Genomic DNA, 17,791 nt, shown 5'->3' on the forward strand with positions numbered 1-17,791 from the left:
TGGAAATATGTAAGGTGCCCTCTCTATCTTGAACAGTATTTTGGTTGTAATTAGACCATGAGCTCCTTGAGATTAGGGGACCTGGCTAGGCACCAGCAAAACACAGTAACTTTTTTGTTGAATTTAATTGTATTAAAGCAGCAAGAAGGGCACAGTTTGAGAATTTCTAAAATACTTTTTCCTATCTTCTCATTATGAGAAATTTTTAGCTTGTACACACACTGTTGAAGGATAATACAGTGATCACCATATACCCACCACCCAAATTCAACAGTTGTTTACATTTTACTGCATTTTAAAATCATGTTCTTCTGAACCATGTACAAGTTACAGAAATCCTAACAATTTCTATGCACTTGTGTATGTACCTCTTAAAAATAACATATTTTTCTGCTTTTTAAAAAATATTTTAAGTTGAACTTCAGAGAGAAGGAAGGAGGACAGGGGGAGAGAGGGAGAGAAACATCGATTTGTTGTTCCAATTATACCATCATTGGTTGATTCTTGTATGTGCCCTGACTGGGGATCAAACCCACAACCGTGGTGTATTGGAATGATGCTCTCACCAACTGAGCTACCTTGCCGGGGTCTATATTTTCCTGTTTAACTACGGGATTTCTGAATCACTGTTGTAGAAATCAGAGTGATGATAATAGTGTACTGTCACCTTTCACCTATGTGGTGTGTGAACCCTGACCTCAGTTTCCTTAGTTGTGAGCATCTAAGGGGGATATTATTATGTTTAAGTGTGTAAAGTTCTCAGAACCATAGCAGGCACAATTTTCAATTTATGAAGTGTTTTCTCATGTGGTACCCACTGTTGTCCCCTGAGTTGGAAACCTCTACTCGCCTTCCCCATATGTAGATGTCATCAAGTCTCATTTCTACCTCCTAACATCTCCCAAATTTGTCCTGTTCTTTCCGTTGCTACTGCAACACATCCTGCCCATCAACTATTTCTTAATCTCTTCCTCCGTTCCAGCTCCACAGTCCTATCCCCACCTCCTCATCCTTTTCCTTACTGCCAGAGTTTATGTTCTGAAATAAAAATTTAATCAAGTTAATTCCCTTTAAAACTTCCCATCACCTACAGTCCAAGTTTCTTAATTTTGGCTTCTCTGTACCTTCTGTCTCTGTAGTCTTATCTCTCTTTATACACTTCCTCCCCCCACCTCACTCTTAACACACACAAACATGTGTGCTCCCAAACTAGCATAGTTTTCTCAGTATATTTTGTTACACACCTCTGTGTGCCTTTGCTGGTGTGCTTCCTCTGTCTAGAATTCCGTCCCCATCCACCATTCTCTTTACTTCTGGCAGACACTTGCCTTTTAAGACTTGGCGCAGGTATCCAGCTCCTCAGTCATTCCTTCTCTCTTGTCCCTACTCTACATTATAGTCTTACGGGTAGTAGCATAATCCTCATAGCATTTTTGGGCAGCCATTTGTGTGCAGGTGTGCCTCATTCTACTACATTAAAAAGTCCTGGAAGGCATGACTTGTTTTAATCTTCTTTTTGTGTCTGTAGTACCTAATGCGTTGCTTGTGCCAGGCACACAATTAATGCAGAGATTGTGTCCACATTTTCTGGATGAAAAAAATTTGAGGTTCAGAGAATTTGCATTATGTACCCAAGGTAACAGAACTGATTAATGAAGCATACTGATGTTTAAGGGCCCATTCAGTACTGTTTTCATTAACTATAATACTTGTCGTAATTATAATCATTTGTTCAATGATCCTGTTCTTAGTCTGTGGACTTAGAGCCCCCTAGAGGATCTTAGGGTTTCCACATGGAACTCTGCTGTGTGTTTTCTGTAGGTTGAGTTGGTCAGATTATAGATGTATATGTATGCATGTCACCAGTTTTTGAATGTATACATATGTCCTTCTGACTAATAGTGAATCACCTTGGGGAAGTAGACACACGTGTATCTTTTGAGAGGAAAGTAGTTGGGGGCTTTAACCATATAGGAGATTTGGGATAACATCTTTGCATGGTTTAGTAGGGAATTGATAAGGTACAAGAAAGCAATTAAATTATAGCAATCAGATTATATGGTCATACCTGAAATTTTCCTAGTCATCAATAGTTCATTAAAATAAAAGAAAGTTAAAACATTTCTGAAAACAAACTTATTTGAAAGTTGTTAAATCCTTTAAATAATTTGGCTTTAAATATATTTTCAGTTGGTGACATAATGTTTAAAATTTTTTTTTATTTTAGCACCAAAATATTTATTTTATATATAAGAACATGTTTTTATTGGATCTCTAAAAATATTGAGAGTTTGGTGGCCTGGGTTGTCTTCTCTTTCAAAATCTAAATTCACTGTAAGTTGTATTTGATCAATTCCAAGTAGATCCATTAAGGTCAGTTATGAATCTGATTGGCTGGGACCACATTCTTCCTCCCCAGCTCTATTGAGATGTAATTGAAATTCAACATATATTTAAGGCATATAATGTCATGATTTGATACACATATGTATTGCAAAATGTTTACCACAGTAAGCTTTATTCAGTGTATCCTTCATCTCACATAATTGTCATTTTCTTGTTGCATTGTTATGGTGAAAACATTAAAGCTCTCTTTTCATAGCAACTTTCGATGTGGAATCATGATGTTTAATTCTTAATGAGAAGTACTTGTCTACTTTAATGACTGCCTGCTGTCTGGACACAACGTTGGATTCTGCTCTCTGGGCCCCGGGCACTTCTGTTGTTGATATAAAACATTTGTGGTCTGGCAGGCATTCTAGGTCCAAGGGCATAGCTTAAGTAATAATGCTTTAAAATATGTGTGCTATTTTAATCAGTTTATTTAGCTACTGGATAAATAAGAATTGTGTGATATCATTCATTCCTTTGGCAAATATTTATTCAACTCCTACTGTGAACCAGGCCCTTTCTTCAGCCCTGAAATTACAGCTGTAAGTGATGAGCCTTGGCCCTGGCGGCCCTAACCTTTCGTGGGGGAGCCATGCTCTAAGCAAGCTGAGTCTGCAAGTAGGTATCTGTAGTACAGTTCTAGATAGGGGGAAGTGCTTTTAAAGAGGCCAGAAGAAGGAAGTGATATTTTCTATTTTAGAAAGAGTTATCTGAGAAGGCCTTCTTAAATAGACATGTGAGCAGAGAGACCTGCACGAAGGAAAGGCCTGAGTGAGGCAACTTTGCAAAGATACCTGGAGGACTAGCCTTCCAGACAGAGGCAGAGGGACCCGCAAATGCCGAGGCTCTGGGGGATTTCCAGTCGGGGAACAGCGTGATCTGACAAGTTGGAAGGATACGCTGCGCCACAGGTGGCGAACACGAGGCCCGCGGGCCGAATCCGCCCTCCACCTTGTTTTATCAGGCCCAGCACCTTGTTGCTACCTGGCAGCAGCGCCGAGCTCTCGCTTAACTATTAAGGAGTGGTTACATTTATTCAGTCCTAAAATTACATTTGGCCCTTTAGAGGCAACTGGGAGGCTGATGTGGCCCCTGGTGAAAATGAATCTGACACCCCTGCTCTATGCTGTGGAGAGAACAGACTCTAGTAGTGTAAGGAAGGAAGCAGGGAGATCAGTTAGGAAGTGGTGGTTGCAGGGCTCCAGGGGGAGGTGATGGTGAAGGGGGGGGAGTGGTCATTTGACACGTGGTGGGAAGCTGGGGTCAACGGAGTATGTCGATTGGTTGTGAAAGAGCAGCCAGGGAAACTACAGTGCTGATAAGTAGACACTGGCCTTGCAGGACATACACGGGATTTTTGCAGTGGCTGTCTCGGAGCAGTGGCCTTATTGGGAATTTCTTTTTGCTTATCTGTACTTAACCAGTTTTTCTATACTGAACCCATAATGCTTTTTTTTCCCCGCTCCTCCATCTCCCATAATGCTTTTATAATACAAATTATATAGATTACTTTAAAATTAGAGTTAACCATGCTACTAGTTGTAGCTTTATTCTTAATATATTCAATCCCTTTTGATCTGGAAAACAGTTTCAGTAACCTGACATTTTAAAATTTGTCTTTTTATCCTTAGTGATCAGCTGTTGTACCTTTTCCACATTTGAAGATGGTGAAGTTAGATATTCATACTCTGGCCCATCACCTCAAGCAGGAACGCCTGTATGTAAACTCTGAGAAACAGCTCATTCAGAGGCTCAATGCGGATGTGCTTAAGACAGCAGAAAAGTTGTATCGTACAGCATGGATTGCTAAACAGCAGAGAATTAACTTGGATCGGCTTATCATAACCAGGTAAAGAAAAGATTTGAGGCCCTGGCTGGTGTAGCTCAGTGGATTGAGCACAGGCCTGTAAACCAGAGTATCGCGGTTCGATTCCCAGTCAGGGCACATGCCTGGGTTGCAGGCCAGTTCCCGGTTCCTGGCGGGGGATGCACGAGAGGCAACCATACATTGATATTTCTCTCTTTCTCTCTCTCTCTCTCTCCTTCCCTTTCCCTCTAAGATAAATAAATAAAAATCTTTAAAAAAAATACACACTGGTGGTATTTAAAAAAAAAAGAAAAGATTTGAGGTTTTACATTTTATAAACCACTCTGGTTCTGTGTTAACTGCTAACTGCAGATAAATGGATCTATTTCCAACAGAGTACTTGGTTTCAGAGGGTTTTAAATCAACATTAAGGTTTTTGCTTATTTTGTTTATTAAATCCCTTAAGCACTGTTATAGAGAATTATTACTTAGGCATTAATATTTTATACCACACCAGCGAAGTTTGTATCTTTGTATATACACATTTTGTTAGTGTAGAGAGTAAATTATCTTGTGTTCTACTTTTTTCCTAACATTTTAGTGTATACATTTCTGTGTTTCGCTATTGTATATCTACTTTTCAGTTTTAGAAACCTTGTTTTTCACTGTGTTGATACCTCATGTTCTGATTTCCAAAAAGCAGTTTCCAGTTCTAGGAATAGTAGTGCTAGGTATATTGTTGAGAAAAGAATCCAGACGCAGAAGAGTCCGTACTCTGTATGGATCCATTTCAGTGAAGTTCAAGATGAGGCAGGCCTAATCTTCGATGAAAGAAATCAGAATAATGGTTACTTCTCAGTACTTTTCATTGAACCTGTTTTAATGTGAGGAGTTTGTTCTTGTTTGTCCTTTTTTCTTTCTGTCTTTACACCTTTGGGTGCTGGTGGTCTAAAGGGTTTTAGCAATTCAGAGTGATCTCATTGCTGGAACTAAAATCAACTCACATTCCATGTTTCAGTATAGTATGTATGTTACTATTGTTAATTTTATTATTTTGTTTGCTCATTTTTTTTAGTGCTGAAGCTTCCCCTGCTGAATGTTGCCAACATGCCAAGATTTTGGAAGATACACAGTTTGTTGATGGGTATAAGCAGTTGGGATTTCAGGAGACTGCTTATGGAGAATTCTTGAGTCGATTAAGGGAAAATCCTCGTCTTATTGCCTCCTCTCTGGTTGCTGGAGAGAAACTTAATCAGGAGAACACACAAAGTGTTATTTACACAGTTTTTACCTCCCTCTATGGCAACTGCATAATGCAAGAGGATGAGAGCTACCTCCTTCAGGTTTTGAGATACTTGATTGAATTTGAGCTTAAAGAAAGTGACAACCCCAGGCGACTTTTGAGGAGAGGAACTTGTGCCTTCAGCATCTTATTTAAACTTTTCTCTGAAGGACTGTTTTCTGCCAAACTTTTCCTCACAGCTACTTTACATGAGCCAATCATGCAACTGCTGGTGGAAGATGAAGATCATTTGGAAACTGACCCAAATAAGCTAATTGAGAGGTTCTCCCCATCTCAACAGGAAAAACTCTTTGGAGAGAAAGGCTCGGATCGATTCAGGCAGAAGGTTCAAGAGATGGTGGATTCCAATGAGGCCAAACTAGTGGCTTTGGTGAACAAATTTATTGGTTATCTCAAACAGAACACATACTGCTTCCCTCACAGTTTGAGGTGGATCGTGTCGCAGATGTACAAAACCCTCTCCTGTGTAGACAGACTGGAGGTCGGGGAGGTCAGGGCAATGTGCACTGATCTTCTGCTGGCCTACTTCATCTGTCCCGCAGTTGTCAATCCAGAGCAGTACGGAATCATTTCTGATGCTCCTATTAATGAGGTGGCAAGATTCAATCTGATGCAGGTATGCTTTTGCTATTATTATTTATGTGGCATTCATGTTAAAATTGGTTGACTTGGCAGTGGGGGTGGGAACAGAAAATGTGATGACACTATTCATAGAATCTTACCATTCTTTTTCCTTAGACCATCCTAAATATTTGCTCCTTTTTTTACTGACTTGAGAGAGAGAAACATTGACTTGTTCCACTGACTTATGGAATCAACATTGGTTCTTCTTTTAAAAATTTTATGTACTTATTTTAGAGGGGAAGGGAAGGAGAAAAAGAGGGAGAGAAACATCAATGTGTGGTTGCCCCTCAGGGGCTTCTACTGGGGACCTCACCCACAACCCAGGCATGTGCCCTGACTGGGAATCGAACCAGTGACCCTTTGGTTCAAAAGCCAGCGTTTAGTCCACTGAGCCACACCAGCCAGGGCAGATTCTTTTTTTTTTTTAATCCTCATTGAGGACATTGTCATTGTTTTAAGAGAAAGGGAAAGAGAAACATCTGTTGGTTGCCTCCATATACTCCTGAACCAGGGATAGAACCCTCAACATAGGTATGTGCCCTGACTGGGACTGAACCTGCAACCTTGGCGTATCAGGACAACACTTGAACCAACTGAGCTACCTGGCCAGAGCAATACTTTCTTATTAAGACACAGAAGCAGTCATGTTGGGATTTTAAAATATTGTTTTCATAAAACACTTTGTGTCTTTAAATGGCATCTTCACACATATGAAGTATACTTGGTTGAATTTTCACAAGCCCACTTCCCATGACTTCAAAATCCAGAACGATTGAAAACTGTCTTTAATACTTCATTTGGTAGCAAAACCTAGTCTGAACTAATACGGGGCTGCTTATATTTGTTCATTATTCTATTTAGTGCTAATAAATACTCATTTTTTTGCTGCAAAAATGTCAATGTGTTTGATTATGGGATGATACCTAAATACTGGACATGTTACATATATGTACTGACCAACCTTCCTAAAATCTCCAAATTTTGAAATATGAAACTCTTCTGAACCTAAGAGTTTCAGAAAGGATTTTTGGACTTGTCTTAGCACTTTTTCCCCCCTAATTATCTAAAGCACTAAAATCATGTTATTTCTTAAGGGAATTTTTTAGTCATATCTTGTTACCCAGAAATACTGTGAAGAAGAGACTGAGTTTATTTGGCATAGAATCTTTGGATGAATTTTTTTTAAATGGTAAACTTTTTTTCATGATCAAGTCTATGATAATGGGGTGTTGGTCAATTAAATATATTGAAATCCCTGAAATAAAATTAAAAGTTTTTGCCCTGGCTGGTGTGGCTCAGTGGATAGAGTGCCAGCCTGTGAACCAAAGGGTCACTGGTTCGATTCCCAATCAGGGCACATGCCTGGGTTGCAGGCCAGGTTCCTGGTGGGGGCAGGGGCCACAGGTGAGGGGCAGCCACACATTGATGTTTTACTTCCTTTCTCCCTCCCTTCCCCTCTCTCTAAAAATAAATAAAAACTTAAATTTTTTCAGCATTTGTGAAATACTAATTTATTCTTAGGACAATGCAGTTGTAGTGTTTATTTTTGTCATTTCAACAGAGACTGAATCACATTATTTTCAAAATGAGTAGTAAGGGAGGAGAATTGTCCCAGATATTAAACAGATGATGCTATACGCTACTAACTTTCAGCTAAGTGTCTTTTTTTTTAAGGATTTTATCTATTTATTTTTAGACAGAAATAAATAAATTAGACAGAAAGAGGGAGAGAGAAACATCGAGGACCAGGTATGTGCCCTGACCAGGAGTTGAGCCAGTGACCTTTGGTTCACAGGCCGGCATGCAGTCCACCGAGCCACACCAGCCAGGGCTTGCAGAGTTTCTTTAGAGAGAGTGAATTAACAGTTCACTTTTGGCAATAGAGAAATTGCTCTTTGAATTCACGTCTACTTTCCAAACAGTGTATGCTTTCTAAAAATTGTTTGCTTTTAAATCTAGGGGGGAAATCTACCTTGAGTACTTTGTGAGCTGTGTAGGGAAATGTACCGAACAAGTAACTTTAAGTCATTTGAGTCAGCTTTTACAAGTTAATTCTAAAATTTATGAGCACACGAAAAGTGCAATATCAGAAAGAAAGGTGTTGTATTTTTATTTCCTAATATTGGCATGATATGTTTAAGGAGAGGTTAAAGCAAAATGTTCTGTGTATGCTGCTTAACTCTAAGTATAGTAAAACCTGATGTTGAAAAGATACATAGTTGGGACCCTATTTTGTATGTTGATTAGGTGGTATGAATATTATGAAGCAGATTTTGGGGATGAAATGGAAGAGTTTTCAGAGAGAGGGCATTGTGTCTGTAGCCTTTGTCTCCCTACCACTGCTTTGGGTTGCAGGTTGGCCGCCTTTTGCAACAATTAGCAATGACCGGCTCTGAAGAAGGAGATCCCCGGACAAAGAGCAGCCTTGGAAAATTTGACAAAGTAAGAATGAATACTATATTATGGGAAATAGTGTTTATAGAAAATCCTGCCCAAGTATTAGTGAATTTGACTATTCTCTTTCTTAAATCTTGTTCTTAGGTGATGGATAAAGGATTAAATATTCTTTCGATGACTCTGGTATAGCTATAGTGAATATAATGATGGATCAGCAACATTTAAAGGAAAATGTCACTAAAGATTACTAATTGTCACTTATAGAAGTGTTGAAGAGATTCTATTATAATAAGAACCAAGAAACTATTAAGATTATTTTATTTTAAGAAGATTAATTTTTAAAAACTGTCACTAAATCAAATCCTCAATAACTGTATAATTTTAAGTATGTTTCCTGAGTTAATATGTATGGCATTGTCCAGTTAGTTTAATTAAGTAAAATTTTAGTTAATCATATTTGAGTATGCAACATTCACCCAATTTTAAAATTCAGAAGTTATACAGTAAAATTTCCCTTCCACCTCTGATCTGTAGCCTTTATTTCCTCCCCAAGAGGTTTTTGATATTAAATCTTTTGTGTGTGCTCCAAGAGGGGTGTGTGTGTGTGTGTGTGCGCACACACGCACACACAAGCAAATTCCTATGTATATTTTCCTAGTTACTCATCCCTTTTCACAAGTGGTATGATAGCGTGCACTGTTTGTTCTTGATTTTTATTTATTCTTTTTTTTAAGAGAGAAAGGGGAAAAGAAAGAGAGAGGGAGAGAAATAGTGTGTGGTTGCCTCTCGCGTGCCCAAAATGGGGACCTGGCCCTCAACCCAGGCATGTGCCCTGACTGGGAATGAGACTGGTGACCCTTTGGTTTGCACCCTGCATTCAGTCCACCGAGCCACACCAGCCAGGGCCTGTTCTTGATTTTTAGAGAGCAAGAGGAAAGGAGACAAAGAGAGGGGAAACATTGATTTGTTGTTCCACTTATTTATACATTCATTGGTTGATTCTTTCTTGTATGTGCCCTGACTGGGGATCAAACCCACAACCTTGGAGTATCGGGACAATACCCCAGCCAACTGAGCTACCTGGACAGGGCAGTGTGCGCTGTTCTGTATCATGTTTGTTTCATGCACTAGAAAACCTTGGAGATTATTCTATATGAATTCATAGAGAGTTTAAATTTTTTAATGGTGGATTTAGTATAATTTTTAAGAAGAAAAACTTTGAGAAACTTTTTGCATCGCTTGTCCATCTTAACCAGCAATTTTGTTTCCTTATTTTAAAGAAGAGATACTTCACTCTGATCTCTCCTGTTTTAACAGAGCTGTGTTGCTGCTTTCCTTGATGTTGTGATTGGGGGCCGGGCAGTGGAGACCCCTCCAATGTCCCCTGTTAATCTTCTGGAAGGGTTGAGCAGAACTGTGGTTTATATAACCTACAGTCAACTTATTACTCTGGTAATGGCTTTATTCTTTAATGGGATTTCCTCAGAAGTCATTTATCTACACGTGGCAGAGCCATAGATGAGTACATTGTGTGAGAAATCTATATTGTGTCTGAAAAACTGATTTCACTAGCTAATGTCCTTTTATTTTTGCCAGGTGAATTTTATGAAGAGTGTGATGTCTGGAGATCAACTGAGAGAAGATAGAATGGCTCTCGACAATTTATTGGCAAACCTACCCCAGGCCAAGCCGTGGAAGAGCAGCAGTTTGGAAATGACCCCCTCCGGTACCCCTCAACTGTCTCCAGCAGCCACTCCAGCGAATAAGAAGAATCGACTGCCTATAGGTGAAGAGACTTTCTCATATCGGGGCTTCACCTTAAATTAATAATTTTTATTTGCCTTTGTTATTGCTCAGTGTTTTGAAGTATAGTTTTAAACAATTTGGAAACATCTGTCTCCATGCATACTGATAGTAATTCAGTTTTTTGTAATTGCACTAGATTAATTAAGGTTTAGCAGTAGGCTTTCCCTTTAAACATAGTTTTCATAAATAATTGAAATCATGCCTCCTGTGATATACTTGGTATTTTAGTGTCTCTTCTTGCAAAATTTTGAAAGTGTCATTTGTTACAAGGAGTCATTATTTGAATAATGTAGCTTTGTCTTTCCTATAAAGTTCTAAATAATATAGTAAAATAATATTAGAAGTTTCTGTCAGTAAAGTCAAAACTACATAGGCACTATTTTCCATTATTGTTATTAGTGATCCATTTTTTATCAGCTGAGCTGTCTAATCATTTTATAAAATAAAGTTCCATTTTACTTAGTCATTTATTCATTTATGTATGACTTAGGCTTAAGTTTTATTCACTTAGTAAACATTTGTTATTTATAGATATTCAACAAAGAATTGAGCATGTACTGTGTTACCAGACACTGAGGAAATACTTTATAATTGTTTCATTTAACCCATTTTAGCAAAAAAACCCAGGCTGAAAGAGTAGGCATTACAGTCACGTTTCTGCAGGTTGGGTACTGTGTTCCATACTGGAGACACAGAGACCATGTGTGTCCTCACTCTAAGTCAGCTGCTGGTGGTCTGGCTGGGGAAACAAGAAGAGAGCAGTGCCCCTCAGTGCCCTGAGCGTTTGGTGGGGTAAGCGTACAGAATTCCCAGGCCGCCCAGAGAAGGTGGCCATGGAAGGAAAGGGAGTTACACACAGTAAACAAGACAGGGAAAGAGTAAAATAATATCAGGCCAAGGGAGCAGAATAGCTTAGTGCCAGCTTTTCAATGATAATGAGGAGCTCAGCAATAGTGAACGTGAATAGTTACTATATCTTACCCATTTTGAAGAATGGAATTTCACATTTAACCTTCCATGAGCTGATGTGTTAAGAACTGTCAGTTTCTTAATATTAACCTACCTTACATTTAACATTGTATGAAATAATATCAACAGGAATATGGGGTTGTGTTCTTCAAGTTTTTGGCTTTCATCATCCCCAAATGTCATTTTTTAGAATTAAAAACAGAAAGAAGTAAAGCTTGACACTCAATGATTTTTAATACTATAGGCTATTTGTACTATTTTAACATGAAGGAGTAAATGAGTTTTGGTTAATGAGAGATTTTTGTCCTCCCCATTCACTCCTGGGCTTTCGTTCTTTGGTTTCCGATCGTCCAGAAGTATCACTGAAGATGGATTAATGGAAAGTAAACTTCACATGTTCGCCCAGTATTAGTTTGTATAATCATGTGGCCTGGTCATTGAATTTATTTCATATTTTAAAAATGTGTCCATTATTCAGAGGGTTGATTTTCTTTCTTTAATGCTTTCGCAACCCAGGACAACAGTTAGCAGCCATCGCTGCCTGGGAGCCCTCAGCCACCAATCTCTCTGCTCACATTACTCTAGTAGCCCCGTTTGGTGGGTAATAGGTGTTCTTCCTCTACTTGTGTAACTTCTCATAAGAAATAGTTGATAAAAGTGTGTTCCATGTGCATGTTGCTTTTGCTTTGTGTAAATTGTTATATGAATTTTGATTATTTGCATTTTTATAAATGACGGAAGATTGTTCCATGAGGTTCATGTAGTTCATGAAGTTGAATTTAAGTTCACAATTCAGTAGAAGATAGTGAGGTGAACCTGACTTTTCAAAGTTGATTTGTGCACTGACTTCTGAAAGTAAGTGATTAATGAACAGATAGATCTACAGCACTCGGGAGAGAAGATGGTTGTTTATACTTTTGTATTTTTCACTCAAAGTGAAGTTGGAAGACTTGTTACTATAGAGTGTTTTGCTCTATGCTTGTACTTTTGATTATTTTGCGCTGAAATAGAATTTCTAGTTCGTATTCTGGTTGTATTGAATTTTATTGACCTCTAAAAGAAAACTGAAACTCAATCACAGGAGACTAAAACTCATACAGAAATTATTACCAACTATCCAAATCTTTCAGAAGTTCTATAGGATGGACGATTTTAGAAAGAACGTACTACATAGGGAAAAACATCCCCAAATAATTATATCCTGTGTTCATTTAGAACATTTCCAGTAAGCAGAAAGGAAACTTGTGATCAAACATTGGGAAATCTCTCCTCCATCTTTGGAAAGAGGTTAATACATTTCAGGGAAAACAGTGTATTTTCAAAAAACCGATTTGGGTTTTGTCAACAGTTGCCTAATTAATGTATATTATTTTGTATGGCTATCAGATTTCTATATTAAATTTTCTAGTGCTTATGAGTTATTAATATGGGAGGCTGGTGACAGTTAAATACTTTTATAGGTGAAATAGTTGAAGGTGTCTTGAACAGATAAGAAATAAGGTAATGCTTTTCCTGTCATCCCAAGTCTTAAATTGATTGGGACGTGTTTGCTGTTCTGCGGGTGTGGTCATCTGTCACACTTTGTCAAGTGGATGTGGGTCATTATTTCTGATTGTCAGTTTTGAAGGAGAATCTGTATTAGTCATCGCTAGAGTAACTGGGACGATACAGGGTTTTTTTTCCTTTCTTATTCATCCCCTCACCACTTTTTTTGTGCATGTGCAAATGTTCTACATTGATAGAAGATATATTTTTGTATTTAGTGTGCCATTTTGTTCATTTTATCTTTTTCTCTAAATTTCTTATTTAAATTATTTTATTAGCAACTCGAAGCAGAAGCCGTACCAATATGCTGATAGACTTACATATGGACCATGAAGGATCATCTCAAGAAACCATCCAGGAAGTGCAGCCGGAAGAAGTATTGGTCATTTCCTTAGGGACAGGTCCCCAGCTGACTCCAGGGATGATGTCAGAAAATGAGGTATGAATGTATTGTTACCTTTAACTTATGTAAGAAATTTAGATTCTATTCCCATTAATGGGCACTTCTGTCAATCACTTAATACACTCAGTATGCATTGAGTACTTTTCTTTATCTTCAGTGGGCCTGCCATGACACAGCGGCAAATGCTAAACTTGCTGTGAACAGGTCCGCAGGCCCTTCACATTAGTGCATCTGTGGCCCTGCAGTTGGGGACCAGTGCCGAACCGAAAGGAATTTCCTTAGTAGTAGAAGAGGCAGGAAGCCAGGAAATCGTGGTATGGAAATTGAAGAGACTTTTCCAGTCTTCTGGTATATCTGCTTTTTAAAGAGCCAAACATTCTTTAGAAGTACTTTCTTTTCTTTGGTCTGTTAGGAAAAAATGGAAGCAATAACTGCAAAAAGAAAACTAAAAAAAACATTTTGAAGAAATGAGATCGGGGGTATGGGACTCAGATTTAAAATATTTGTAAACAAGAGCTTGGGACAGGGGCAAAAGGAAAGAAGAACTCTTGACTCTCTAAAGGTAGGAGCCACCCCTCAAACATTGTGACCCCCCGGGAAAAAAGCAGCATCTTAACATTCAACAGTGACTGCTTACTATTCGAGAAGACCTAGTCCTGGCTTGAGAATTAGGGACCAGTAACAGTGGTTGATAAAGCAATGCTGGTGGATGGCTGTGTTTGGATCTGTGGCATCACTCATAGGAAAGAGGTGTGTCGAACTCCCAAACTCTGTCCCTCTGCACCCACAAAAAAAATGAATGAGGTGGAAATAGCTGTCAGAATCAACTTTTTAGTTACTTTGGAATGTAATAATAAACTTACAACAATGAGGGGGTGCTTAATGAGGGAAGAAGAAACAGCTGACTGTGGCAGTCAGCGAGCTCTGTGCCTTCTACCTTATCTGTTAGCTGTCCCCAAACCCCAACTCAGTGGCAGCCTCGAAGACAGCAGTCTGTATCCCTGTGCAGGGAAATGTCTGCACAGTGGTCTGATGCCTTTGTTTCATTAATTCGTACCACAGTCTAGGCCTTTAGATAGGTTTTGCCTGAACGTTCATTGCACATCACTCAATATGAGTTTAAAGGTCTGAGTTATCTTAAAAATACAGAATGTGAAATTTTTCTGTCTGTATTTAATTTCAAGCAAATAGAAAAAAATTGTCTTTAATACTATCACACAAGTAAATACATAGAGCCATTTAAAAAGACTTTTAATCTACTAATTTAAGTGCAAGGCTTACACAGCAGCTACAAGTTTTTTTGGTGTTAGTTTTTTTTTTTTTCCTTTCTATTTAAGTAAGGATACTCTTCTTCATTTTCCTGCAACAGCCTAGGAACCCAGTGACTGTGAGTTCAAGCTCCAGGTGTACTTAAAACACAGTCTTCCAAAGAAACATTCAGTTCTTCATTAAGTTAGAGATACACACAAAGCTGAGTTATGAGGCTTATGGGGAGTGAGAAGTAGTTATGTTATTTGGAATCATCTGACAAACAGAATAACATTATAAAAAGGCCATCAGCTCTAAGCTAGAGGTGGCTGGAAGTTACATCAGCTGCGGGTGTGGACTTTTGTGGCCATGGGTATATGGTGATCTAGTGGAGGTTCAAACCAGACTGATTCGGTTCTGGTGCTTACAAGATAATTTGTTTATATGTTTTCTTCTTGCTAACTTAGTTTATTAACGTTTGAAAAACTGTACTGTGAATTTAATATCATTTAGCTATGCCAGATGCTTTACGTGCATCTTTTTATTTAATCCTCAACAACTCTGTAGCATTACACAGTTATCGCCATTTTAGAGAAACTGAGGTTTAGGGTGTTTAAATAACTTATTCAAGGCTCTGTAGCTGGCACATGGCAGAACCAGAAGGGCTGGCCTGCTGCCCTAAGGTCTTCGGATTCTTACAATCCTGACCACTGCTCATTCGATGTCCAGTTGCCTGTTCAAGCTCGCCCTGGTAGGGCAATGGAAGCACATAGGTTCGGTTCTTCTTCTTTTTTTCCTTTTTAAATTTATTTATTTAATTGTTGTTCAAGTACAGGTTTCTGTCTTTTACTCCTATCCCAGGCCACCCCCCTGCAGTGCTCCCCATTTCCCTCCCCTCTGGTTCAGTTCTTCTGATACACTTCTCTTCTCTAGGTACTTAAAAGCTTGAGCAGAACCTTGAGGGTTGGTTTTTAGTTTAAAATGATAATTTAAGATTAAAAAAACTTGAATATGCGATTTGCTGTAGTTTGTTTTCTTTCTGTTTTGACAAACCAATGGCATTTTATTTTTTAGGTCCTAAACATGCAACTTTCGGATGGAGGACAAGGAGATGTCCCTGTCGATGAAAACAAACTCCACGGTAAACCTGATAAAACCTTGCGCTTTTCCCTCTGCAGTGATAATCTGGAAGGAATATCTGAAGGTGAAGGGTTACTTCATTCAAGGAGTTGTGTGACTGAAGTAGTATTTTGTTTGTGTTCTTTAAAGGAGCCTTATAAATTAGTTATACTGTCTGTGCCCCTCCTGACTGAGGGGCGTAATGAAGTGTTCCTCTAAAAATCTTGAACAGTTGGCTGAACGATTGTTTGTTGAATAAAATTAAGGTCGCAAGAAAAAAAATTCAAGATTTCAGGAGACCCGTGGTCATATAAAATGGAGAAGATTCAAGTCTTCACTGAGACTTGAATAATACCAACTTTTATTTCTCTGATGTTGGACTTTTATTTCTTTAAGCTTATAGAGCTCCTTTAGAGGGATATAATGCATGTCTAAATGGAAAAAATGACTCACTGGTGTTTCAGGGTGTTGTGTGTACTTTTAATGTTCTGTATATTCACACACACCTTTTATGAAGCAGAATGGTACGCTGGAAATAGGAATAAAAAATAAATTTAAAGGCAAGATTATGAAGTGAGACTCATTCTGTGTACTAGGACAAACTTTTTTTTTTAAAATATTTTATTTATTTATCTTTAGAGGGGAAGGGAAGGAGAGAGGAAGGAAACGTCAATGTATGGTTGCTTCTGGTGCATCCCCTGCAGGGAACTGGCCCCTGCCGAAACTGGCCTGCAACCCATGCATGTGCCCTGACTGGGAATCGAACCGCGATTGTCTGGTTCCCAGGCCCTTGCTCAATCCACTGAGCTACACCAGCCAGGGCCTAGGACAAACTTTTTAATGAAAAAGTTTATTTACTAACATTAAAATAAACAAAATATAATAACTTTTCCTGTAATTTTTTTTAAAGATTTTATTTATTTATTTTTAGAGAGGGGAAGGGGGGCAGAAAGAGAGGGAGAGAAACATCTATGTGTGGTTACCTCTCACACGCCCCCTACTGGGGACCTGGCCTGTAACCCAGGCATGTGCCCTGACTGGGAATTGAACCAACGACCTCTGGTTCATAGGTCAGTGTTCAATCCACTGAGCCACACCAGCCAGTGCTTTTTGCTCTAATTTTTAAAAACATAAATAATGTACATTTATTGTAGAAAATGCTGAAAAGAAATAAAATCATCTGTAATCTCACCATTCTGTTAATAACAGTTAACATTTTGGTTTATTTACAGCAAGATTAGGTGTGTGCTGTTTTGTAACCTTTTTTTGTTTAACAATATAACAGTAGCATTTCCTTTGAAAATTTAACATTCTTAAATAACATGGTTTTTAATGGCTGTTTTCTTTCATAATTCATTTAAGCATTCTGTGATTAGACATGTAGATTGCTTCCACTTTCCACTTATAAGAAACCCTGATACAAGCCCAATATAAACCTGTGGTGAATTTTTAAATTATTCCTTAGGATAATTCCCTGGAAGCCGCATTGGGCATATATATATATATTTAAAAAAAAATATTTTATTTATTTATCTTTAGAGGGGAAGGGGAGGAGAGAGGGAGAGAAACATCAATGTGTGGCTGCCTCTTGTGTGTCCCCTGTTGGGAACTGGCCCGCAACCCAGGCATGTGCCCTCACTGGGAATCGAACTGCGATCGTGTAGTTTGCAGGCCCACGCTCAATCCACTGAGCCACACCAGCCAGGGCGGGCATATATATTTTTAAGAAATGAACACAATATTAAAAGCATTTGATTTAGTCTTTAGTCTCTTATTAAGGCATGAAAAATTACCTACATGATGGCTCATGACTGTTTAAACTCACTCATAGTAGAAACATTTTTTTAGGTCCTTCAAATCGCTCCAATTCAGTGTCCTCTCTAGACCTGGAAGGAGAGTCTGTATCAGAACTTGGAGCAGGACCTTCTGGGAGTAATGGTGTTGAAGCTCTACAGCTATTGGAGCATGAGCAAGGTAAGGTGAAGTGGAACATAGCTGGGCAAGTAGCAAAGAAGTTACCTGGTTGCAGGATAAACGGTATGTTTCCATGTAAGTGGGCTGTGTTCAGTAAGAATAAATTTAAGTGGATTACATAATGACTATTAAACTTGCACTTATTCATAGTTCCTTTATTTCTTAAAGATGTGTTTAGTTGGTAAGTGAATTCTTTAGATTTAAA

The 17,791-nt window shown here is 38.5% G+C and overlaps 1 protein-coding gene across 7 annotated transcripts in view; it reads left to right on the forward strand.

The window, feature by feature from the left end:
- GAPVD1 (GTPase activating protein and VPS9 domains 1) overlaps nucleotides 1-17,791 on the forward strand; it is a 60,624-nt gene that overhangs the window by 16,440 nt on the left and 26,393 nt on the right. For 4 of the 7 annotated variants that reach the window (XM_037037026.1, XM_037037020.1, XM_037037024.1 and 1 more), the window contains exons 3-10: nucleotides 4,023-4,240; nucleotides 5,274-6,117; nucleotides 8,481-8,567; nucleotides 9,840-9,974; nucleotides 10,119-10,308; nucleotides 13,121-13,281; nucleotides 15,568-15,697; nucleotides 17,461-17,586. In XM_037037026.1, the coding sequence (XP_036892921.1) occupies nucleotides 4,056-4,240; nucleotides 5,274-6,117; nucleotides 8,481-8,567; nucleotides 9,840-9,974; nucleotides 10,119-10,308; nucleotides 13,121-13,281; nucleotides 15,568-15,697; nucleotides 17,461-17,586 (1,858 nt within the window). In that variant the 5' untranslated portion in view covers nucleotides 4,023-4,055. Of the gene's footprint in view, nucleotides 1-4,021; nucleotides 4,241-5,273; nucleotides 6,118-8,480; nucleotides 8,568-9,839; nucleotides 9,975-10,118; nucleotides 10,309-13,120; nucleotides 13,282-15,567; nucleotides 15,698-17,460; nucleotides 17,587-17,791 lie in introns of all 7 variants that reach the window. The other 3 variants (XM_037037023.1, XM_037037025.1, XM_037037022.1) reach the window with 2 other exon arrangements.

The sequence above is a fragment of the Sturnira hondurensis genome, unplaced genomic scaffold (genome assembly GCF_014824575.4).
Source record: "Sturnira hondurensis isolate 20B ecotype Veracruz unplaced genomic scaffold, ASM1482457v3 Scaffold0022908, whole genome shotgun sequence".
NCBI lineage: Eukaryota > Metazoa > Chordata > Mammalia > Chiroptera > Phyllostomidae > Sturnira > Sturnira hondurensis.